This window comes from Nicotiana tomentosiformis, chromosome 2, assembly GCF_000390325.3.
Source record: "Nicotiana tomentosiformis chromosome 2, ASM39032v3, whole genome shotgun sequence".
NCBI classification, from domain to species: domain Eukaryota; kingdom Viridiplantae; phylum Streptophyta; class Magnoliopsida; order Solanales; family Solanaceae; genus Nicotiana; species Nicotiana tomentosiformis.
The window spans coordinates 79,099,593-79,126,072 of record NC_090813.1 but is presented as its reverse complement, the minus strand read 5'-3'; the positions used below and the strand labels follow the sequence as shown (position 1 = coordinate 79,126,072).

Genomic DNA, 26,480 nt, shown 5'->3' with positions numbered 1-26,480 from the left:
GAGCCTTGGCTAATTGATTCATTGTGGTGGTCAACTCGGCAATTGTTTTCCCATGATCATGCAATTCTTTATGTAGGTGAATCACGTTTGGATCACCTTGAGGAAAATTTGCTCTACTTTGCCATGCCGATGAAGTATCTTCCATTTCATCTAATATCTCACAAGCTTCCACATATGGCGTTGTCATGAAATTTCTACCGGCAAGTTAGTTGACCACACATTGATTGGTAGTATTGATCCCTCTATAATAAGTTTGTTGAATCATAGCCTCTGTTATATCATTGTTTATGCACTCTTTCACCATAGTTCGGTACCTCTCCCATATCTCATGCAAAGGCTCATTGGGTTCTTGCTTGAATGCTAGAATCTTATCTCTGATAGTAGCCATATGCCCGGGAGAAAAGAACTTGGAAATAAACTTCTCTGCCAATTTATCCCATGTATGGATGGAATGGTTTGGCAACCTTTCTAACCAATCCAAGGCTTTCCCTTATAGAGAGAAAGGAAATAGCCTCAACCTTAAAGCATTCTCGGAGACGTTTGTCTGTTTACTCCCCTAGTAAGTGTCCACAAACCCTTTCAAGTGTTTGTACGCATTTTGATTCGGAGCCCCGGTGAAAAATCCCCATTGCTCTAGCAATGTGAGCATAACATTTGTGATTTGAAAGTTGCCTGCCCTAATGTGGGGCGGGACTATGGCACTTGCATACCCTTCATTTGGCAACACCCGGTGTGGAGTCGCTCTTGGTGGGTTTGGGGGTGAAACGGGAACGTTGTCTTGAGGCGATCGGCCTCGTCTATTTTGCTTGAGGCTCAAGAGGAACATCTTCAACTTGGTCATCTTCCACGTCCACATCTCCTAAAGGCATGTTTCCGAGAGGATCATAGTTGTTGAGAGCCATTGTTTCACCTACAATTGTTTCACCAAAAAGATTAGTAACACGGAAGGAAAAGAAGACAATTCACACACAAAACCAAATATATAGCTAAATCCATTTTTATGCTCCCCGGCAACGTCTCCAAAAATTAATCTCGTCCAAGTCACACCTCTATTCGGGGTTGTGAAACGGTCAATTGCAATAATAATACCCAATAAGGAGTCGGGATCGAATCCACAGGGAGTGGTATATATTTGGATAAAGCACGTAATGTATCTTGGTTGCACTTCCACAAATATGGTTTTATTTTTACTTCTAAAATTATGTTAAGGATTATAATTCTAAAGATATAAAACTAGATAATATTATTTTCGGATGGTTTTCAAATATATAAAAAGTCCTAGGGGTGTGACATTCACCTAGGTATTTGCCTAATGGGTTGTAAACTTTAAAACTTATTTTGTTGGTCGGGGTGTATTATAGCAATCAACACTCAAATAACCACTCAATACCTCTCAGTAAGAGAGTGATTTTGCCCAAATTTGGCTTTCTCAAGTCCAAATAGTTATTGAACAAAACAGTTGATAAAATGCTCAAGTCGGGTTTTACTATCTCTAGGTTCAACCCTTTAATTGGGACTATCAATCTCTTGATTTTATCCCAAATTCTTGTTAGCCAAGTTTTCCTAGAATAAGTCTCTCTTTCTCAAGTAGAGACCAAGTCAAATAAGCAGAAACTAATGTTTGCAACCATTAGTTCTATAATTAAAGGCAAGAACAAGGCTGAATAATAAACAGCCAACCATAAACAAGCCATAAATCAAACACCCATTAGGTTCACACACTAGGGTTGGGTCACAACCCTAGCTAAAAATCTAGCTACTCATAATGGGTATAAAGGAAAATAGAGAAGAAAAGATGATAAAACTCATATTGCAAGATTAAAAGATAAAAATCCAATGTTAAATCACCAAAGTAAGCTAAAGTTGCCTAAAGGGGTAAAGTAAAATGGCTACAGGACTTTCAATATTCAAAAACTTGACCTAATTTCGTGAAAGTAGTCTATTTATACAAAGCTGAATTTTTTGGACAAAATTTCCCTTTTGGAGGTTCTGCGGTCCGCACTTCCCTTTTATTGTTGGAATGAGTTGCACGCCGCGATAGAAGGAGAAAGAAATAATTGATTGTGACTGTTGAAATGATTTCAATTATTGAAATGATTTGCATGTCTTACCTTTATTCCTTCTATTATTATTATTATTATTATTATTATTATTATTATTATTATTATTATTATTATTATTATTATTGCGTACAAGTTAATGTAAGTGACCTGCCTTAGCCTCGTCGCTACTTCGTCGAGTTTAGGCTCGGCACTTACAGAGTACATGGGGTCGGTTGTACTCATACTATACTCTGCACTTCTTGTGCAGATTCCAGAGTTGGTCCCAGTAGCGTACTGTAGATTTTTCTCGGATTCAGCTATCAGTGGAGACTTGAGGTATAGCTGCACGGCGTTCGCAGCTCTAAAGTCCCCTTCTACTTTATTTTAGTTGTGTGCTTTCTTTCAGATAACTTTATTTTTATTCAGACCCTTGTTTGTATCATTCTAGAAGCTCGTGCACTTGTGACTCCAGTTCTGGGATAGTATTTAGACATCGTATTATTTTTGGTTCGCACATTTAAATGTAGATATTATTTTTGATTAAATATTTGAGTTTTGACATGTATTTATGTTCACAGTATTTATACCTATTTATAATGATATGTAACCATCATGAGAAAGAATTTATGGGCTATTGAGCCAAATGTATTCAATATGAAAGTCACGGAAAGTTTTTATATGAAAAATGGATTAAAATGTGAATTAGAGCTTTAAAACTCAAATGAGTTGACTTTGATCAATATTTTGAGTAAACAGACTCGGATTAGTGTTTTAACCATTTCGGTAGGTCCGTATCGTGATTTGGTACTTGAGCGTATGCCCGGAATCAAATTTCGAGGTCCCTAGCCCGAGATATAGAATTTTGAAGAAAAATTAAAAGTTTAAGTTCAAATAGTGACCGGATGTCAAATTATGTGCAAACGACCCCGGAATAGAATTTTGATAATTCCAACAGCTCTATATGGTGATTTTGGACTTAGAAGCATGATCAGAATTTTATTTGGAAGTCCGTAGTGAAATTAAGCTTGAAATGGCTAAAATAGGAATTTAAAATTTGGAAGTTTGACCGGGGAGTTGACTTTTTGATATCGGGGTCAGAATCTAGTTTCGAAATTTTTTATAGCTCCATTATGTCATTTATGACTTGTGTACAAAATTTGAGGTCAATCGGACTTGATTTAATAGGTTTCGACATCGAATGTAGAAGTAGAAAATTCTAAGTTTCATTAAGCTTGAATTGGAGCATGATTCATGCTTTTAGCGTTGTTTGATGTGATTTGAGGTTTCAAATAAGTTCGTATGATGTTTTAGGACTTGTTGGTATATTTGGTTGAGGTTCCGAGGGCCTCGGGTGAGTTTCGGATGGTTAACGGATAAAAAATGGGACTTAAGCAGCTGCTGCAAAAGTTGCTGCAAAGTTTCTTCTGCTGAGCAATCGAGCCCAGAAGTCGAGCCCAAAAATCGAAGGCCAGAAATCAAGCCCAGAAATCGAGCCAAGGATCGAAGGCAAGGCTCGAGAGCCATAATCGAAGGCAAGCTCGAGAGCCATGATCGAAGGCAAGGCTCGAGGGCCATGATCGAAGGCAAGCTTGAAGGCCACTGATCGAAGGCTCAGGCTTGATGCCAGTATCGAGGCCATGATCGAAGGAGCAGGCTCGATGCCATGATCGATGCCATGACCGAAGGCCTAGGCTCGAGCTTGTGATCAAATCCACGATCGAGGCCTAGGCTCGAGGGCCATGATCGAGGCCCAGTTCCGAAGGCTGCCTGGGCAAATTTATAAAAGAGGGCATTCGTCCCATTCACCATTTTTAACAAACTGGAGCTTGAGCATGGGCGATTTTTGATAGATTTTCAAGGAAAGACATTGGGGTAAGTGATTCTAACTCGGAATTGGTCAATATACACGAACATATCATTGTTTTCACCATTTAATTAGTGTATTGAGATGAAAATTTGGGAAACTTTTAGAAATATCATAAAAATAAATTTTTGAGATTTTTGTGTCGATTCGGAGTCGGATTTAAGTGAAACTGGTATGGTTGGATTCGTAATTGAATGGGTTGTTGGATGTTAAAGTTTCGCCGGATTCCAAGATGTGGGCCCCACATGCGATTTTTGAACTAATTTCGGATTTATTAAAAAATATAATATTTTCTTATGAAATTGATTCCTATAATTTTATTTGACTATATCGAATTAATTATGACTAGATACTAGTCGATCGGAGTCAGAAAATCGAGGAAAAGGCATACTACTTGGTTAAATTGGAGCAAGTCGAGATAAGTGACTTGTCTAACCTTGTGTGGGAGAAATTTCCCCTAGGATTGGTATTGAAGTGATAAATTGTAATGTGTTGAAAGTCGTGTACACGAGGTAACGAGTGTGTACACATGCTAAATGTGAAAGATTATGTTTTTAAATTGTGTAGATCACTATTGCGCATTAATTAAATTATTTTATTCTGATATATTCTTCATCATTGATTTAATGTTTTAAAGTTGCTTGACCTTTTCCTGCTAATTGTTTTACCTGTTTAGTTGAAACTTGGTTTCTTTTATTTTGTGCATTATTTGAAGTTGATTTTTTTAAATTAAATATTATTAATATGAAGTATTTGAAAATTTTAAATTTGGTATTTATTTTGCTGAATTATTTATTCCGGAACATTTTTGTAAGATTTTCGTACTCATTGTGATGGAGCCATGAGCTCTTCATTGTGGAAAAATATTGTTGTTGAAGTATTTTGGCAAGTTAAATTATTTGAGCACTTGAAGTGCAAATTGTGATATATTGTGATGTTGATACGCATGCGGTGGTATAAGGTCTGGGTATTGAAACGCATGCGATGAGATAAGGGTCGCTTGATACGTGTGGCTAGTAGGGAGAACTACTAGAAGTCATGCGGTGTGATAAGGATGGCTAAAACGCGGGATGCTCTTTCGCGAAAAATATTTTCTTTAAAATAAATTGTGAAGGCTCCCGCGGTGAAATAAGAAAATGAGATATTGTGAATTTATTTATGATTTGGGACTACGAGGCGATACCTCGTGAGTGCCCTTGTAGATATTGATTTATGGCCATAGTTGCCTTTGATTAATTGTTATAATTTTTATAAAGTTGAAAGAAATTTTGTTTTGATTCCATGAGATATTATTTGCCATTATTTTGTGTAATTAAATGGTGACAAGCTACTTGATTCATATCCATTGTCATTTTATTTTATTATATTATTAAACATTTAACCATGCAATTATTATTTTTCCAGTAGGGCCTGACCTGACCTCGTCACTACGCTACCGAGGTTAGGCTTGGCACTTACTGGGTACCGCTATGATGTACTCATACTACGCTTCTACACATCTTTTTGTGCAGATCCAGGTAGTCCTTACCAGCCCTAACATCAGTGAGTTACCTGTACACGGAGACTTCGAGGTATATCTACCAGCGTCCGTAGACTTCGGAGTCCCCTTCTATCATTATTATGTCGCTTCCTTATTTTCTTTAGACCTTAATATATATAGAGACATTGAGGATAAATTCTTAGAAACTTGTGACTTATTTCTACCGGGTTTTGGGAGTTAAAATTGTTTGAATTGTAGTTTATTTATTTCAGATTTAAATTTATATTCTGCATTGATAGGCTTACCTAGTATTAGAGACTAGGTGCCATCACGACATCCTATAGAGGGAATTTGGGGTCGTGACAATCTAACTATGTTATGGTATATCATGAAAGAGTAATGATGAGAGGTTAATGTAAATTAGGCTTACTCGACTGGGTTTACTCGGTTGAGCGCCGGTCGCGCTCCCTGAGTGCGGGGCGTGACAAAACTTGGTATTAGAGCATGGTTTAGGAATCCTAAGGTGTTATGGAGCTGTGTCAGTAGAGTCTCTCTTACCGGTGTGTTGCCGTCCACACTTATAAAAGGGAGGCTACAACGACATTTAGGAAATGTTTCTCTTCTTCTATCCTCGATCATGCGTTAAGGTTCCGAGGTAGTCTCGGAGTTCCCTTGTTAATATCAAGGAATGTTTGCATAACGTTATACGAAATGAGAAAGGCCTAAGGGTTAAAGGAATAATGCACATAACAAGCATAATGTGTGAGGTGCCCAATTGTCCTCGTAATGGAGGAAGGAAGAGTCAAGGATACGACCAGTGAAAGCAAGGTCATAGAGTTGATCTCGATAGTCATGGTTGTTGTTTTCATGTATATGGTGCAATGTGGTGTTATCTATATGTTGTTTAGGTATAATTTCTGAGAATCTCTGGCAGGTAGATATGCCCAATTACAAAGGAAACTCTGTCAAAATTTATGAAAAAATTGGGAGATTGAGATGTGCAAAATAAGAGATAAGTTATGTTATGTGTTTAAGGGCGAACTCTCTTCTCATTCTAGGATGAATGATCCTAAGTGGGGGAGAATGTAGCACTCCAGAAAATTTTGAAGTACTTAAGTCCTATTAAGAAAGTTTATGTGTGTTAATTATATTATTTTGTGCACAGACGGGGACTATTAATATGATGGATATCAATTGGATATGATAATAAGTGTACGAGGCATATTATAAATGATGTGGGGTCTAAGTAGAGGCCTAAGTCTAAGTCAAGGTGGAAAATTACATGATAGACTAAAGTTTCAAATGAGTACGCATAAGACCAAACTTTGGACGAGCATATTTACACACACACATACACACACACACACACACACACACACATATATATATATATATATATATATATATATATATATATATATATATATTTATGTGATGAAAAACCTATCAAATGAAAGATCTTCGAGTCTAGTTTCTAAATCTTCAAACCTTTCGTTATTTGGACACTCCTACAAGAAGTTATGACCAAATTACCAAAAGCTGGCAGAATGTGACACTACCGCGTCGCCCCATGCTTATGGGGATTTCCAGAACACTTCAAAATTTCATTTCTAGGCACATTTTTCACTACCGCGCTGCGACCATGCGGTGTGGCTATGCAAATTTTGGGGTTTTTACAACCCAACCCCATTTTAATAAATAGCCTTTGGGGCTTTATTTGGGATGGTTTTTTAGTGAGTTCTGAGAGAAGTGAGAGTGTTCTAGAGAGAGGAAGTAGATGAAGTATTTTTTTCATCAAGATCTTGTTCACGCCTTGAAATCCAACAAAGAAATCTCACAAGATCTTCACTCAAGAGGAAAGATTCAAACCCCTAGTCTTCATTTTCGAGTTTAGGGTAAAAGATGAGTGATTGGGAGTATGATTTTTGGGTATAAGAGTATTAATTATACATGCTTGTACCAATAAGGTTTGTGGGAAGATTGTTGAGCGAAAATAAGTAAAGATTTGGTTGTGGAATGAAGGAAATCTTGTAGAAGAACCTTGTAGCCAAATTTGCACACCTAGTGTTTGATGAAATGCTTGAATGAGCTAAAAGCATGAATATCTTCCAAATTTGTGTTCAATTTTTTTATCTCTCAAAATAGATTAGGATTTCTAGGATTTTCGAAATGTTGTAGTAATTTAAGGAAAGCTCAAAGCGGGGTATGTTGGCTAAACTTTTCTCCTTGAATTGAATCCCGTGAGGTTCTTGTAAGTCTTGATTTATTCATTATAAATTAAATATTCCGAATAAGCCTTATGTTGAAAGGTATATGTTCAAAATGTGTTTCGGATGCTCTTATCATATGACGTTATCCTTCGGGAATGTGTTCAAAGCATGAGTAGGGTGTAAAAATGTTATGACTCCAAGTAGTGTTTCAAGTGAAGGCTATTATGCTAAATTGTGTAAGAAGTCTCAATGTGCATAAGACTCTTAATTGCTCATAGGTGTACTAAAAGTCGTGATTAGGGATTCCTTGTTGTCGATAATCTATAAAGATGCTTGAAAGTGAAAGTAGTGAGTTGGGGATATAAAGTGTGAACACCATACCAAGAATGAAAGCTATACTTGTGGCCAATAGCGCCAACGGAATGAATTGATGTGTGAAATATTATGAAATGAGCCTTGATTCAACTATTCCAAATTGACTCCGAAAATAGAATCATCCAAAAGCTTATGTACTCAAGTCATGTCCAAATGAGGTTGTTCTAACTAATGCTATGCTTGGTAGGTATTTCCAATATGTTTTGAGTTATTACATATTCATGAGTTGAGATTGTGTATTGCCCTTTTTGTGAAAGGTTATGAGATGAACATATTTGTACTTATATTTCCAATGTGTTATAAGCTCCTACACCCTCATGAGGATAGGCTATGGTGTTCCTAATATTTTAAATGTTTTTGATATCCTGTGATCACCCATGGCAAGTACAAGTAAGTAATGATATAAACATGAAATGCAGTCGTTTGCCAAAAAAGGAATTATGAGGTATTGTATGTCTCAATGGTTTCAACTATAGTTGTATGCTTCTGAAATAATATATGTAAATGACTTCGATCGTTAAGTCCCCAAAAATCCTGAACTTAGCTAATGACCTGAAGATGTCAAGTGAGTGAATAACGAGATGAAAGGGATATGTCCTATGCTAAATGATGATGAACCTTAATAAAAGGAATTGGGCTTATGTGCCATTGAAATCGACTTATTGATTTACCATGCATGCGCAATTGTAATGAATTTTGTTTCTCCATGATGAGCATGAACATGAATTATTCCAATGATATGGAAATTACGACCTTAAATGTAATGTTAATCATGACGCTTTTATATATGGTATCGTGATACACCTCTACCCGCATATATAGGGGTGAGGCGGCATGGCCGCTTTGTGTAGGGATTGTGGTATTGTGGTACACCTCTACCCGCATATATTGGGGTGAGGCGGTAGGGCCGCTTTGTGTAAAGATTGTGGTATTGTGATACACCTCTACCCGCATATATTGGGGTGAGGCAGTAGGGACGCTTTACGCAGGGATTGTGGTATTGTGGTACACCTCCACCCGCATATATTGGGGTGAGGCGGCAGGGCCGCTTTGTGTAGGTATTGTGGTATTATGGTACACCTCCACCCGTATATATTGGGATGAGGCGATAGGGACGCTTTGTGTAGGAATTATGGTATTGTGATACACCTCCACCCGCATATATTGGGGTGAGGCGACAGGGCCGCTTTGTGTAGGGATTGTGGTATAGTGATACACCTTCACCCGCATATATTGGGGTGAGGCGACATGCCGCTTTGTGTAGGGATTATGGTAATGTGATACACCTCCACCCGCATATATTGGGGTGAGGCGGCAGGGCCGCTTGTGTAGATATTATGGTATCGTGATGCACCTCCACCTTCATATATTGGGGTGAGGCGGCAGGGCCGCTTTGTGTGAAGGTGGTTATAGAGGATCCCCGACTTAATATCTATAAATTTGAATGGAAGCTCTTAATAAATTTGCTTGACATTAACGGCTATCTAAGCCCTTTTACTGTTACCATGATTCACCATATTCATGTTGTATTTCCAAGCCCTTGAATAGGTATATTTGTATTGTGTAAGTGAACATTGTGAATGGTCTATGAAATGCACAGGTGTATTGTATAGGTGATACTGTGAATGGTCTATGAGACGCATAGGTGAATAATATGATATGTGAACACTAAGGACGGTCTATGAAATGTATATGTGTAAAATAAGGGAGGAAGGTGCCAATTTAATTGGCCTTGTTTGTACATGTTGTTACAATTACATTATATAATGTATTCAAATTATAGTTCATATGGCTCAGTTGATCCTAAAAGAAGTTGAGAATGATGCAAGTATAAAAAAACTTGAAATGTGATTCTATGGGATGTTTCGTAGTTTCTTGATGTACTTTATTTACCTCTTATTTGAGTTACCGTATTTTCATATGTTGTTTTGACTGCCTTACATATGAGTACTATTCCACATGTACTCACGTCCCTTTTTTCGGGGGCGCTGCATCTTTTAATGGATGCAGGTGTACTTCTACAGGATGATATGGATCTTTGATATGGATCTTCTTCACTACTTAGCTTATGGTGAGCCCGCTACAGTTCTAGTGGGTGTTTGGGTCTAGTTCATTTTATGTATTTAGGTATCTATTGCCATAGAAGCTCCATTTATATTGTGGGTCATGCAATTACAGATTTGAGTTTTGACATATATTTATGTTCAGACTATTTACACCTATTTATAAAGATGTGTAACCATCATGAAAAAGAATTTATGGGCCATTGAGCCAAATGTATTCAATATGAAATTCAAGATCTAATTATTTGATGGTATATCATGCATGAGTAATGATGAGAGGTTAATGTAAATTAGGCTTGCTTGACTGGGTTTACTCAGTTGAGTGCGGGTCGCGCTCCTTGAGTTTGGGACGTAACAAGTGAACACCACCGAGACGATCCAAGAGACAAAATTCTACGTGATCGAATGGTACATGAGGTACAACGCCCTATTCGGAAGGCCATGGGTTCATAGATGAAGGAGGTACCCTCAACCTTACACTAGGCATTGAAGTTCCCTACACCGGGAGGAATCAAAACGGTCTACGGAGAGCAGCCAGCCGCAAAGAAAATATTCGTAGAAGACAATGTGACCCCGGTGCCCGTGGTCTCAATATTAAAGAACACGGAGCTGACCAGGAAGGAAAAAATTAAATAGCAATCACCGACACCGGTCCCGACCGAACCAGAAGAGTGAGGAGTAGGCGAGAAGGATGATTATGGAGTTCCTAGATCATTCATAGCTCCCAATGACTACGATGCCACCAAATCGACGGTTGAGGAGCTGAAGAAAGTCATATTAATCGAACACTTACCCGATCGAAAGGTATACCTAGGCACGGGATTAAATCCTGAGCTCAGGAGAAAACTCATTGAATTTCTTATAGCTAATATGATCTTTCGCTTGGTCCCATCTTGACATGACAGGGATCCCGCCGGAGGTAACCACTTATAAGTTGAGTTTGGACCCGAAGTTCCATCCGGTCAAGCAGAAAAGGAGACCGCAGTCTGAGGTAAAGCATACATTCATCAAGGACTAGGCATCTATACTCCTTAAAATAGGGTCCACTCGGGAAGTTAAATACCCAGACTGGTTAGCTAACGTAGTGGTAGTACCTAAAAAGGAAATAAGCTAAGAATGTGTGTGGATTATAAAGATCCAAACAAGGCATGCCCTAAGGATTCTTTTCATTTGCCTAACATCGATCGGATGATCGACGCGATATCTGGGTATGAGATACTCAGATTTCTCGATGCCTATTCTAGGTACAACCAAATTCGGATGGACCCGGGCGATCAAGAAAAGACTTCCTTTATTACTATATTCGGCACCTATTGTTATAAGGTGATACCATTCGGATTAAAGAACGGCAATGCTACCTAAAAACTCCTAGTAAACTGGATATTCGAAGAACAAACAGGAAAATCAATGGAAGTTTATATTGACGACATGTTAGTCAAGTCCATGCGAGCAGAGGACCATTTGAAACATTTGCAGGAAACCTTTAACATATTGAAGAAATACAATATAACGCTGAACCTGAAAAAGTGAGCATTCAGGGTCGGATCCAGAAAATTCCTCGGGTTCATGGTATCCAATCGAGGGATCGAGATCAATCCCGACAAAATCAAAGTCATAGAAGACATCACCATGGTAGACAATGTCAAGGCCTTTCAAAGGCTGACCGAGCATATAACTGCCCTGGCCGGTTCATATCGAGGTCCTCGGATAAAAGACATCGGTTCTTCTCACTGTTCAAGAAGAAGAAGAATTTTTCCTAGACCCCGGAATGCTAACAAGCTTTGGAAGAACTCAAATAGTACATTTCGAGTCCGCCTCTGCTCCACATTGTGAAGGTGGATGAACAGTTGTACCTTTACTTGGCGGTTTTCGAGGAAGAGGTAAGTGGAGTCTTAGTCCCAGAAGAGGAAAGTACGCAATTTTCCATTTACTATGTCAGTAGAACTCTAGGCGAGGCCGAAACAATGTATCCTCACCTGGAAAAATTGGCGCTCGCTTTGCTAAGCGCCTCCAGAAATTTAAAATCATACTTCCAATGCCACCCCATATGTGTCGTAACCTCTTACCTACTGAGGAAAATCATGCACAAACCCGAGCTCTCGGGCCTGTTGGCCAAATGGGCCATCAAAATTAGCGGGTACGATATCGAGTATCGACCCCGAACCGCCATAAAATTTCAAATTTTGGCAGACTTCGGGCCGACTTTACGCCGGCCTCAGTGCTCGAAGTCGAAAGGGAATTATTGCTAACCTTAAGGACTACCTCGGGAATTTGGACCCTTTTTACGGATGGTGCTTTGAATGCAAAGGGGTTGGGCTCGACATAGTGGTGAAACCACCTACAGGGAATGTAGTTAGGCAGTTTATTAGAACTGTGAAATTGACTAACAACGAGGCCAAGTATGAGGCCATTATTGCAGGTCTCAAATTGGCACAAAGCCTTAGGGCAGAGGTAATCGAAGCTAAGTGTGATTCCCTCCTCGTGGTAAATCAGGTCGATGGGACGTTTGAAGTGAAAGAGGAATGAATGCGAAGGTATTTAGACAAGTTACAGGTAACGCTATATCAATTCAAGGAATGGACCCTACAACACGTACACGGTCGATTGCAATAGTAGTACCCAATAAGAGTCGGGATCGATTTCCACAGGGAGTTATATATGGGAGTTAGGCGTATATATTATAGTACGTTAGTTTGAACTATCTCAATTTACACTTCCACAAATTGGGGTTGATTCTATGTCTAATTTAAACTAAGATTGCAAAGTTAGGAAATGAAACTAATCGAATTGTTTTTGTTGTTTTTCAAGTTTTGTAAAAAGCCTAGGGCTATGACTATCACCTAAGTGTTTGCCAAATGGGATATAAACATTAATGCTTGTTTTATTGATCGGGGTGTATTATAGCTATCAACTCTCAATTACCCACTCAATACCTCTCAGTTAGAGAGTATTTTGCCTAATTTGGCTTTCTCAAGTCCAAATGGGTATTGCACAAAATGGTTGACAAAAGCTCAAGTCGGATTATTACTATCTCTAGGTTGAACCCTTTAATTTGGATTATCAATCTCTCGATTGACCCAATTTCTTGTTAGCCAATTGTCCTAGACTAAGTCTCTCTTTCTCAAGTAGAGACAAAGTCAAATAGGCATGAACTAATATTTGCAACCATTAATTCCACAAATTAGAGCATGAATAAGGCTAAATAATCAACACCCAACCATAAACAAGTATCAAATTAAATACCCATAAGGTTTACACACTAGGGTTGGGTCACAACCCTAGTAAAAATATAACTACTCATGCTTGAGATTGAAGAAATAGAAAACTAAATGATAAATAAACTCATATTGTGAAATCAAAATGATAAAATCTATGTTAAAATATCCCAAAATATGATAAACTACTAAAATAAGTAAAGAGAAACAGCTATTGTAGTTGCTGATGTCAAAAGTTGACCTAATTTTGTAAAACTCTTCTATTAATACAAAGCTCACAATTTCGGACAAAAAAGCCCTCGGGGGGTTCTGCGGTCGCACAATTCCATGTGTGGTCCGCAGATTTCTTCAACTTGTCAGGACTTGGAGGTGTGTGGCCTCATAATTCTAGTCTGCGGATGCAAGGCATTATTTCTGCAGTCCGCAGATTTGTAACTGCGGTCGCACATTGATTCTGCGGTCCGCACTTTAACTTTTGCGACCGCACAATTCTTGTGCGGTCCGCATTTCCTAGGGACTTAGAACTTGGAAATTTGCACATTCTATAAACTTTGTTCCTAGCCCAGCTTTTGCGACCGCACAATTCATGTGCGGTCCGCACTTTGCACAAAAGTCTGCTGGACTTTCCTTCATCATCTGCGGCCGCAGATGAAATTCTGTGGTCCTCACTTTGTGAGCTTCTGTGCCTTTTATTGCCTTGAGTTTAGATTACTCCTTTTTTAGTTGGATTTCATCTCGGGAGTCCATCTTCCAATATTCCTACAATTTAGCATATTTCATCAGTTTTGGGAACACAATTCAATGCTTTTAGACTAAAACAAAAACTAAAAGGTGGTAATAAGTAGTCAAAATCCCCACTTATCACCCTGCGTACCAAGGTTACCAGAATTTGCTTGGTCGAAGGGGCATTGTTCAGGAGAGCGTTTGATGGCCCGCTAGCCAGATAATTGGGACCGGGAAATACCGAACACGCCTTTAGGGAAGTTCATGAAGGCACTTGCGGGAACCATTTGGGGACAGAGTCTTTGGTTCAGAAATTAATCAAGGTCCGCTTTTATTGGACCAAAATGGAGAAATATGCGAAGGACTTCGTACGAAAATGTGACTACTGCCAGAGACATGCGTCGATGATCCATCAACCGGGAGACCTACTCCACCCAGTCATGTCCCCATGGCCGTTTATGAAATGGGGAATGGACATCGTCGGTCCCCTACCATGGGCACCCGGTAAAGCTCAATTCAGACTATTCATGACCGATTATTTTTTAAAATGGATCGAGGCTCAAGAATTCAAAAAGTTTCGGGATAAATAAGTCATTGAGTTCATCTGGGACCACATAATATGTCGATTTGGGATATCGGCCAAGGCCGTGTACGATAATGGGAAAAAATTCATCGATAGTAAGGTAAATAAAATTTTTGAAGATCGCAAGATTAAGAAGATACTATCAACACCTTACCACCCTAGTGGGAACTGATAAGCGGAATCAATAAATAAGACCATACTTAAAACCTAAAGAAAAGGCTGATAGGTGCCAAAGGGAAATGGAAGAAAAATCCTTCCTGAAGTCTTGTGGCCATATCGTACGACCTCGAAGTCTAGTACCGGGGCCACTCTGTTTTCGTTGTTCTACGGGGCCGAAGCCTTAATACCAGTTGAAGTGGGAGAACCGAGCCTCAGGTTGCAATATGCAACCGAAGAGTCAAATGGCGAGGCCATGATCACGAGCCTGGAACTATTGTATGAAAGGCGTGAGGCCGCCCTAGTCCAGTTGGCCGCCCAGAAACAACGGATAGAAAGATACTACAACCGAAGAGCCAACCTCCAACACTTCAAGATCGGGGACTTGGTGTTGAGAAAAGTAACATTACATACCTGGAACCTGAACAAGGGGAAGCTGGGACCGAATTGGGAAGGATCATATCGAGTTGTCGAAATTACCGGCAAAGGCTCATACAAACTCGAAGCAGGAAACGGTGTGAAACTACCGAACAACTGGAACGTGACACACTTAAAGTGGTACTACTACTAAGGTACGATCTCAATTAATCTTTAATCATGTTATGAACCAGACTAACACTTGCAGGCAAAGACAAGGGATGGATGTGGCTATTAGGTCTGAAAGCACACACTGCACTCTTTTTTCCTTGAACCGGTTTTTTCCCAAAATGGGTTTGTCGGCAAGGTTTTTAACGAGGCAAGAGTAAAACGTGCTAAATTAGATTCAAAGAATGGTCTCAGACCAGAGTCAATGATCGTTTACTTTATGTCAACAGTATCCGAGCCCTATCAAGCTCGACCTCGAATACTGGGGAACATTACCCTCGGATTAAGGTTTTTAGCAAGGAAGAAAGAAAAACTTTGTATGCTAGAAGTCAAGGCTTGGTGGTTAGGATTCACCGTAAGGGCCAAAAAGTTGTATGAACCATGCTCACATAGTCCATTCTAGTCATGATACAAGTTTTTATGCGCTTTCGATCATGTACTTTACACACTAAGAAATGAAAGAAAGTTCCGCCTTGCTATTACATTGTTGCTTACCTCTTAAATATCGGATCCTAAGAGCCCACGGGCTGCCCGTATTCAGGGACTATCGAGCCCAAGGGCTACCCCGACTCGGGGACTGTCGTTCAAAGAAATTTTGGATAACCCGGGCTACTATGCACCAAAACTATTAGGTGGTGCCCAACTACAAAAGGCTACGACCACCCTAAAAATAGCTCGCAGATGTACGAAGCTCGTAATCAAAAAGTAAGGCCTTTATAAGGACTCTAAACCCACTAAAATGTTACCCTCGGCAAAAGCATCATCTAAAAATCACTTAAGCATCTTGAAAAAACTTCTAGTTACACCTAGTTTCCAAAGCCTCGAGCAAACAAAGTTATATTGAGGAAATGATGCTGGAAAAGTAAAGACACAATATTGCCAGAAAGGGAAATTTTCTTATATATATTCAGAAATATATTTACAAAGGCCCAATAAAAGCGGCCTCAAAATAAACAAAAAAATATACATGAGAAAAAAATCAGAAAATTAATAAGGCATCTACACCTCGTCTTCACCGGAGCCTGACTCGTCACCAGAACCGTCGGAGCCCCCGAATCCCTCGAAACGTTCGGCACCTTCAAGCTCGAAGAGCTCCTTTGCCTAGGCCTCAGGCCTTTTTTCTTCCTAGATTTCATATGACAGGTCGAAACCTCAGGCGTGGATCTCTTCAAGGGTCTCTCTCCGGGACAGCCACTTCACATACTCAACCTTTGTCTTTAGACAGGTCTCGACTGCCTCCACATCAGCCTTGTATTAGGCTACCATTTATTCTGCATCGGCAATGGTTGTGTCCAATTTGGACTTCATTGCCTCATATTCTCTGTCGAGGGCATATTGCTCCGCCACGACCGAGCTTAGTTGTACTCAAAGATCATCATTCAGTTGAGACTGTTTGTCAGCTTTGTCCTTCACCACCCGGAGTTGGTTCTCAACTGATGACAGCTCTGCCTTAGCGGTTTCCTTATCCGAAGCCAGCTGGACCATTCTGCCTTTCCACTATTCGGCCATAGCCTGGACCTAGTTTATCTCGCCACGGAGATGGTCGATCAGGTCGATCTTCTGTTAGACCTGCGAGGTTGTGTTTTTAGTCACTACGACTAGCTCTTTGTTTTTAGCTTCAAAGACCTTTACCTTTTCAACCAATTCGGCATGTTCCCGCTTCAGGGTCGAAGTTTCCTTTTGAGCCTTATCTAGCTCGGCCTGGAGATCTTTGACAGCTCCATCATGTTGCTCACTGAGAAGTCTGTACATGTCTTTCTTCCGAAACTGCTCCTTGAGATCAAACTCGAGCTGATTGATTTCAAAGCGATACCTGAGGAAGATCTCATGGTGAAGCACCGAGGCCTGCAAAACAACAAAAATAGTAATATATATAGAAACCTAAGTGGAATTCACGAGGGGGTGTAAAAGTGTTTATTCCTGACCCGGTTCAGCACCTGCTGCACCTCGTAAAAAAGACTTAGCGCACCCACTAGAGCGGATAGAACCCGAACATATTCCGGGACCGTAAGAATGACAGTTCTCTTGTGGCCGAGGATCACGCTCAGTGCGGGAAACTACTTCACCAGTTTTGGGCTCGATCTCGGCCCGCCATCTCCCGAGGGCACGTCCTTATTCAGGATCTCCACGTTGCCCAGCTTGGAAAAATCTTCCAATATGGACATGTCCATGCTGTCGAAGAAGGAGTGGAGAGGTTCATCTGTACCCTGAACTCATTCACTTGACTTTTCCTTTCCCGCTTGGGCCTCTTTAAGCATGGACTCTATATAGGAGGGCGTCTCAATGATATCAACCACACCGGTCGCCTCCTTCAAAACAGGAACGGTTTCTTGGGAGGTCACAGTATCTACCTCCGCTTTGGCCTCTCAAATCGGAAGAGGATCAGCCTAGTGGCCCCTTCCCTTGGTTGTCATCTGCTCCCCGGCAGGGGTCGATCCATGGGAGACAAATACGTCACTTTCTTCGGACTCATCCCTGAGTCGGTGAAGAAATACAGGGTCCGGCAAGGGGCCGTGAAGCCGCCCTCTTTTTCATCTTCACCTCGGGACCTGGGGAGTCCAGGGACTTTCTTTTCCCCTTCTTCTCCCCCACGGCAGCCCCAGACTATCCCGTAACAGACAGTTCAATAGATAAGGACGCATCCTCATCCCCTTCCAACGGCCTAAGTTCAGTGATCTTAGGCAAACCTGTGGAGGAAAGGGAAAATAAAGTCAGCATTATGTAAGTTGGGGGCGTAATAATAAATATTCAGGGAAAAGCCTTACCATGAGAACAGGCCTCCCATCTGCCCTTCAAAATTTGCGCCACGCGCGCTCTAAGTATGACATCTGCTTGCAGATTCCTTCGATCCATTCCTTGAGACCGCATTGGGAACCAGGGCAACAACTGCACGACCATAAATACTGGCGATGAGAAAGGAAATAAAGGAAAATTGACACTTAAGGAAACATTACACTTATGAGATGCATTTCACTTACCGGGGAATGGCAGAAACTCAAGAAGGATCAGATCTTCAGTTTTTAGCCGAACAAAATGCCCTTGCCAACTCGGTCTTGATCCTCATTGATGCTCGAAAAGGGAGCCTTGCTGGCCCGACGAACAAGCTTGATTAGTCCCCCTTGGAAAATTTGGGGACTGTATAGACGGAGTAGGTGAACGAGGGTGAATCGAGGAGATTTGGTGTTGTTCACAAAAATAACGTAAGAGGATCACAATCCACCAAAGAGACGGGTGGATTTGTCGAGGCATACCTCGTACCTCTTACAAAAGGCCAGAACTACTGGGTCTACTAGGCCCAGCATAAAGGGGTAAGTGTAAATACTTAAATACCCCTCCACATGGGTAGTAATATCATCCTTAGGCCTGGGGACTACCATTCCCTTCCCTTCCCATTTACAGTCCTCTCGGACTATGGTAGGGGTATCTTCGGTAATGGAGCATAAGTATCTCCATGCTCCTTCATCTCGGTCTTGTTTTCATAGGGGGGGCTCTTGGGCTGCTTCGGGAGCAGTCACCTCGGGAACAACCACCTCGAGAACATCCGCCTCGACATATGTGGCCGGGTGGGAAGATGAAGAAGCAGCATGCTGAGGAACTGATTTGGAAGTCTTAGCCATCGCGATGTGGAAAGTGTGAAGATTTGAAGGAAAAGTATGAAGGTTTGAAGGAATAAGTATGAAGGTTGAAAAAAAGAGTGAAGGTTTGAAGGAAGGATGAAGATCTGGGTAGAAACCTAAGAACTTGAAGATTTGAAGATCAAAGATGAAGATATGAAGATTTGAAAGAGGTGAAAGCCGCTAGGGAATTAGAAGGTAAAAGTTAGGATCGGAAAGTAGTAGTACAAAAGGTCGAAGCTTTTATAGGAGAAAATGTAATCAATACGCGACGTTTCACATTCGGAGGTGACCAGCCGATGATCGACTCATGTCCGAAGTTAGAATGACGCGATTGATGGGATGTTTCAGCTTATTTGTCATTTTGGTTGTAACGTAGGAAGGAAGGAACCGGGGTTCATCTATCGTTTTCCATCATTTCGGCTAACCTACTCTCTAAGAAACGAGGGGACTATCTGTATACGGGTAAACTCGGGGTTAGCGCACACCCCGACTTCCTGGTAAGTCAAACGAAGTAAGAGTATGAATGTCTGAGATCGAGACTGAAGTTGGGAACTCTTTGGATCGAGGCTGGAATGGGATACTCGCCACCAAGCCCGAAAAGACAATACTCCCTGAACCTAGAACGAGCTCCAAGACCTCGGAAAGCAGTATAAACGGTTGCACACGACTAACAGAGGGTCGTGATATCCACACCCAATAAGATATCATGGCACGGATCTCGCCCGATGTCGGTAGTGTATCAGTAATTGACGAGAAAGGAGGATTTTTATATTTTTTAGAATTGTACTAGGGATGAAACTACTATATAAAAGGAAAGCTTTTTATTCAACAGAGACACTGTAACACGCATATCAAGGCAATACAAACTTATTTCTCTGATTTCTAGGTATTGAAAAGTTTTTATTTTAATCGTAGCTCTTCATATATATTTGGCTCCGAATCGAGGGTTCGGTCGAGGACAAAACTATTGTTCAGCTTAAGTCCGAGCCCGACTTTAATGTCACAATTGGTTTGGTTATTTATTTTATCTTAATTCGTCTATCTAACATTCTTGATTACTTGTATTGAATCAATCCACATATACTTAAAACCCCGTATAAATTTAATTGTTACCCCTTTTAAGGGTAAACAATAACAAATACAACATGTGTCAAGCACAACGAATACAACATACTAAATGGGTGCTCTAACCCACTGAGCTACGAGAGCTTGTTGCTCTTTTATTTCAGTTCAAAATAATTAATTTCTTATTTTATGAATTAGCTATAAAGTTCAAATATAGCCACGAATAATAATTTTGTTGAAAATATAACTATGGATGATAAATATAATTAATATGTTTGATGTGTCAGCGAAATTTTCCCAGAAAAATATATGAAAACAAGAGAGCACTTTTCGATACCAGATTAATTAAATGTGTTAAAATAGATTATAACAAGTGGGGTAAAATCAATTTCCACTCTACACTTGCTCTAATCAACAAAACATGCAGTGTTATTTTTACTCTTCGACCAAACACCAGTTCTTCTTCTCCCACCTTTACCAATATCACGACTCCATCAACTTTATGTCTAATCAAAATTCAAAAGATAATTAAGAAAATAATTCCTTTGTAAATCACTATTTAGAGAAATCACTTTCAAAAAATCAGTTTAAATCATACTCAAGACTCGAAAAAAGAAGGCAGAATACATCGACAGCCCCTTAATATTGTTCATACTTTTCACTTACACACTTCATCTTAAGAATATTTCATTTGAACACTTTAATCAGACCCTCCGTGTGTCATTTAGACACAAAATTTATAGGCAGATAACCACAAAAAGTGCATGTAATTCACATACCAAAGTGACGAATAAAATTAGGACACGTGGACTTAACTTAGAGAAGTTTGAAAAAGGTAAAAAGAAAAAGAAGAAAAATAGCATTATGGTGCCGATCGACGAACGTTGAAGCTGCGGAAAGCTGCCAGGTCGTGGACTCAATTCTCTTCATTGCTTTAGTTCAGATTCAATAAGATGGGAGAATCAAAAATCCTACAAATTTTTTATTCTTCATACTAAACCCACTTTCCTATCATTAACCGCACCTTGGATCCTTATCCGACGAAAGAACAACGAAAATAAAAGATAAAGAATCTCGCATTCTCTATTTGTATCCCTCGGTTTCTCCTATGCATTTGCAACCGTAAAATTCTAATTCTCTAGTCCTATCCTATAGTGCTGGTACCTTTTCCTCACTCACCAATTTTTATTCTTTCCTTTTAATTTTCCCCATTATTTTTCGGTTATCATTAGGTGTTTTCCACCATTAGTTTCGGCAACAATTTCCTCGCACCTCCAACGAGAACTTCACCCAATTTTTATTTCGCCAACGTCTTTCTTCTTTCTTCCAATTGGCTAGGTTTCCGATTGAACTACCGTACGTCCCATTAACCAGAACTTTACATTAGAGCTTGGTCGGGAAAAAGCAAATGATAAGTTTATAGTGGGGGTGTGCTCAGATTTATAGGAGGATACGGTAGTAATGGGGTGAGCAAATCGAAAAAAATTAAAAGAAAAGTTCACCAGAAAAAATTCCGGCAAAAGCTATTCATTTTCGGGCAAAAAATATGTGGATTTTATTTTTTGGATGATTCCACGCGCATGAAAAATATGATAAACACTTACTTTGCCATGTCAGCATTTTGTGTCAAAATGACACACTAAGAACCTGGTTTAAGTGTTTAAAATTGAACATACTTAAGATAGAGTGTCTAAGTGAATTGAGTGGCTTCGATATATTATGCCAAAAAAGAAACAATGTCTTTGTTTAAATGCTTTTACAAGTTGCTTTTTACTAGTCAAATACTCGTCCAGGACTCCAAGTCACACATATTTGAGTACAGATTATCAATTACAGCTTATTTACCATTCACAATGCATATAAGGACGCAACTTTTGCTTCAAGTATCAACAAAAAACAAAATGCTTAAACACAATAAGTAGCACATCATATATGCTTCTCAATCAAACTTTTTATTGGGAGACCCGACTGGCCTTTCCATCAGTTCCGGGTCCCTGCATTTCTTCACTAACCGGACCTCCATAACCCGGAACAATTCCTGAATTCCTAACTCCATAGTACATTTGCTGATTCATTCCTTCTGTAACAACCCTTGCAGCAGCAGAAATTTCATTCGGGTCAACACCCATTACTGGCCTCATTCCACTGTAAACTTGCCCTATACTCGAAACTGGTGGATACCCGACAGGTAGCTGATTAGGAGGAACTGGGAAAGGATGAACATATGGAGCCCGCATTGGAATGGACTGAACCGGAATGCTCCCGGGTTGATGAACCGGACCTGGAACATAGTAAACGGGTATTGTTTGCACCGTTGGTGCCGGGTAATGCCAAATCGGACTACCCGGATAGCTTGGTTGTTGCCGTTGAACCGGCGTCTCTTTGGATTCAGTTATCGGGTTTGGCTTATCGGGCTTTGTTTTAACGGGTGGTAGATCCGGGATCATTGTCATAGCTGATGACGTCATTGTTGATGATATAGAACAATATGGGGAAGAAACAATGGGTGGAGCGGGTGAACCCGGATCCGAAATGATCTTATTTTTTCCGAATCTTGATTCACGGGGTGGATCATCAGAAGCATCCAACCCAAACAAATAATCCGGAACTTCAGAAACAATTGATGATGCTTCGGACCGCCCACGCTCTAAACCCGTACCTGAACCCGGTCCACCATTAAGAGCGTCAACAAACCATTGCTCTCGTTTAGCTGAACCGTCAAGGATGGAGCTGATAGTGCTGGCTCTAGAACCTGAATCGTTAGGAAAAAGGAAGAGCCGTAGCCGAGCGGATTTCTGATTCTGAGTTAGCCGATCATATTCTTCCATTAAATTCTCTACGTCTTCGTCGGTGGTGACGGTTATTAAAGCGTCAAGGTCCTCGTTAGGGAGCTGATATTTGATGTTAATGTTGGAATTTCCGGCCAGTTTTGAGAGTTTTCCGAGGAGAGCTGCAAAGGTAGTGTGGCGGTTCACGGCAACGATTCGAGTGTCGCCGCCGACGTAGCGGAGTTGGTTGTCGTGTGGCCTGAGGATGATTTTGCCACCGAAGCTGCACATGAAACGGGCACGTGGCGCCTGTGGAGCGGTAGTGGTGTCGTCGTACGTGTGGTGATGGTGGTGCTCGGAGCGAGGCGTGGAGGCTAATGAGTCGCCGTTGACGGAGTCGAACTCCGGCGGCGCGTGATGTGACCCGCTCATTACTGCAAATGGAAAATGGAAGAGACGGTTAGTCGATTTGTTACTGTTATTGGTACTGTTACATTGAACTTGTAACTGTAGCCTTTCTATTCGAAATTAATTTGATGAAAAAACAAAAAAGAAAAGAAAAGAAAAGAATGAGTCGAAATTGTGAAAAATGCGGACTTGAAGAAGTTACTAGCTACTCATGATTATTAGTATAATTTATGACCTAACAAAAACTCTCTCATCTTATGAAGAAATTTAGTTGACTTGTCTCGTTACATGGATAGGATTTAAGTTTTACATACATTGAATTGTAAAAAAATGTTACAATTTAGTTGACTATAACAGTAACTGTGTATGTATTTCATATCAATTTAACTTGAAGGTATTAAAAAATTATATTTTATCGGTTTAAAATATATAAACTCGCATAATTTTATAAAGTTCAATGATGAATCAGCAACCACAGTAATCTCACATTAGACTTTAAAAAAAGGGAAAGAAGACCAATCTCATTACAGTAATGTTAGTGGTTATTTTAATAAAGTATCATATGAAAGATTCGTATTTGATGATATCAGCATTTGTCAACTTGCTATAAATAACCTTTGGATGGCTTAATAAACTATGCTTATTTGCTTTTTAAAACTAAAAGGGAAGACAAAATTAGAAAGATGCCTATTGAACACAGCACGTCACTGGATTAGGCCATTTAACACGAGGGTTGGCTAATTCCCTTATCAATGCTGATCAAAAGACAATAATATGATTAAGCCAGGAGCATACATGCGAGTTTACTTGGCTCAAGTCAACAATTAATGCGTGATTTTTCTTTTTTCAGACATACAACAGACTTAATTTGACTTATTCCTTCTATTTATCTCATTTTAAATAATATCGTTATTATTAATATTGTCTGAAGTGGAGTAGTAATATTTTCTTTGGTTATAATTAATTTTCTTAAAACCTTTTCTTATTACACAAAACTTGGAATTTAGGGTACTCTATATAATTTTTAAATAAGTAATTCTTCAAAAAAGGTATTAAATAGTAGTAGTAAGTAATTTCACTCTTCCACTCAGAATCTCATCATCCTTTTTAACTAAGGTATCGTTATTTATCATGCTACTACGTATATAACCGTTCAAGCACGTATTCATGGGAGAAGCCACATGGTCATAAGGCATTCCATTGACAACCCTTCATCGAAAAATTATACTGTATATATAAGTAAAATATTATACATTTTAGAGATATACAACACATATTGAACACCCTTTGTCGTAAAAAAATTTCACTTCTTTTAAATTTGAACACCCTTGAAAAAATTCATAACTTCGCCACCGCACATATTACTATTCTTACCATGTCTTCATGAGTGCATACTATTATGACAAGCTAAAGTTACTTTAACAGCAGCACTACTAGTTTTTCTACTCTGGCTCGGGCATGCTGATAACAAATTACTTCATTTAGGATCATTTTATTTTTTGTTTTCCTTTAGGCCGGGTAAGTCAGACTAAAGATGATAAAACGCTCTCTACCAAAACCTTTTCACGCATTTACAAGAATCAAAAGCTCTTGTTAAGGGTAGTTCAATCGAATTACAACCTAAGAAATCTACTTATTTACTTCAATTACTATCTCTATTTGAAGTCGAACTTCAAAATTTCATTCGCAAATATCGAATCAGAAAGGATAAGGTTCATGGAAAGAGAACCAATTCTTTCAAATGAGCTGGTATCTTGTAGTTGCAAGGACTGTTGGGGGCCACGTTTAGTCTTCCCTCCTGCCAAAGGTAGGCAAACATTTGGAATATGCTAATGTTTTCTACCCTCTTTCATTTATTTCTCTTCTTCTTTTTGTTTAAGTGTAGCTGTGTGTAGGACAAAAAAATTGACAAAAACTAGAACGCCTCAAAAGCTTCATGCTTGAAAGTTGATTCCGTGCAATTTTACATTACTTCAAGTGCTTATTTTGTTACAATAGACTTCAAATTCTCAAAAGAATGAGGATCATAGAACTATCAAACAGAAATCAATGAGTTTTAATTACAAGCTTTCATATAGAAGAAGAGTTGTGATAATTAAATGTCATAGTACGATCAATATTCAATACACAACTATGATTGATTTTTTAAATACTAGTAAAAGTAAGACGAAATGGATATTGAGGTTCATGTAACTGGACTTCAGTGATTAGTTTTGAAATTGAAACATTTTGAACAGAATTGAAAGAACCGTCAAATAGAGAAGTGCAAAAAAGAAAATGAAAGCATTTAATCAAACAGGAGGGCTTTAATTATAGAATGGTAACTTACATGATAGAGACTTCAAACTCTTTGATGTCAAAGACCAGAAGAGTATAACTTCTGCTGCAAATTTGGCCTGCAGATTAAAAGAAGAGGGAGAAAATGTTGGAAAGAAACGGTGGGATATATAGTGGAGCTAAAAAGGTTTTAAAAAGGGGGGATGAGACTCAAACCTTTGTTGTGGTTGTGGGTTTGTGGGGGGGGGGGGGGATGGGTCCTTCATTCATGTCTTTAAGCTACCTCTTTCTTTCAAAGACGTGGCTTCCATTTTTTTTTTCTTTAGGGTAGGGGGTGGGGGTGGGGTTGGGGATTCCCAAATTGTAGCAGGAAAAGGTTTTATGTCCACTTGTTTTTGCTAACTCATGCAAACCAATCCACTTTAACTCTACCTAAAACGATATCATCTCATTTATTTTCATGTAAAATTGTTGTACTTATTTGAAATTCATCTAATAACAAAAGAAGGGAGCCCGGTAACATGTTCGAGCTGGAATCAGTTATTAATGTTTGTATCAGGATATGTTGCTTACATTACAGTCTCTTGGGGTGCGATTCTTTCCCCGATCATATATAAATGCGAAATATTTTGTGCATTGAACTGTCCTTGTTTGTTGTAACAAAAATAAAGAAAGTTTCTAAGAAAAATACAAGATCCCACAATGTTAATCAATTATTGTGTCACAGTTTGAATTCTGATTAGGAGAGGAGACCAAAGTAATAGGAGTAACAATTATAGCTACTGAATCAAACAGTTTACCGTATGATTTGAGTAATGACTTCTTAACCAACAAGAATCCAAATAGGAACCAACACTCACTCAGTTTAATAGTCAAACATATAAATTAAAAAAAACTGAAATTATATTTTTGAAGGTACGGTCCGACTTCCAAGTTCTAACCAATAAAACTTGTTATAGCTACTGAATCAAATAATAAAACACTAATAAGTAAACAGTTTGTTTGAAATATCGGCTCAATGGTTCTTTAAGGTCAAACAGTAGCTGCAA

General features: G+C 39.4%; 1 protein-coding gene across 1 annotated transcript; it reads right to left on the bottom strand.

Moving 5' to 3' along the window:
• Window positions 1-21,667: 21,667 nt before the first annotated feature.
• On the bottom strand, window positions 21,668-25,648 carry LOC104105985 (protein PAL OF QUIRKY). The gene is made up of 2 exons (XM_009614433.4): window positions 25,484-25,648; window positions 21,668-23,180 (listed from the first exon to the last, which is right to left on the bottom strand). Exon 2 carries the CDS (start codon window positions 23,176-23,178, stop codon window positions 21,931-21,933), a length of 1,248 nt encoding a protein of 415 aa, XP_009612728.1. The 5' UTR covers window positions 23,179-23,180; window positions 25,484-25,648; the 3' UTR covers window positions 21,668-21,930.
• Window positions 25,649-26,480: the final 832 nt, after the last annotated feature.

What these genes read in the sequence shown, in the direction of transcription:
- LOC104105985 (XM_009614433.4), bottom strand. Translation starts at nt 23,178, where the DNA reads ATGAGCGGGTCACATCACGCGCCGCCGGAGTTCGACTCCGTCAACGGC.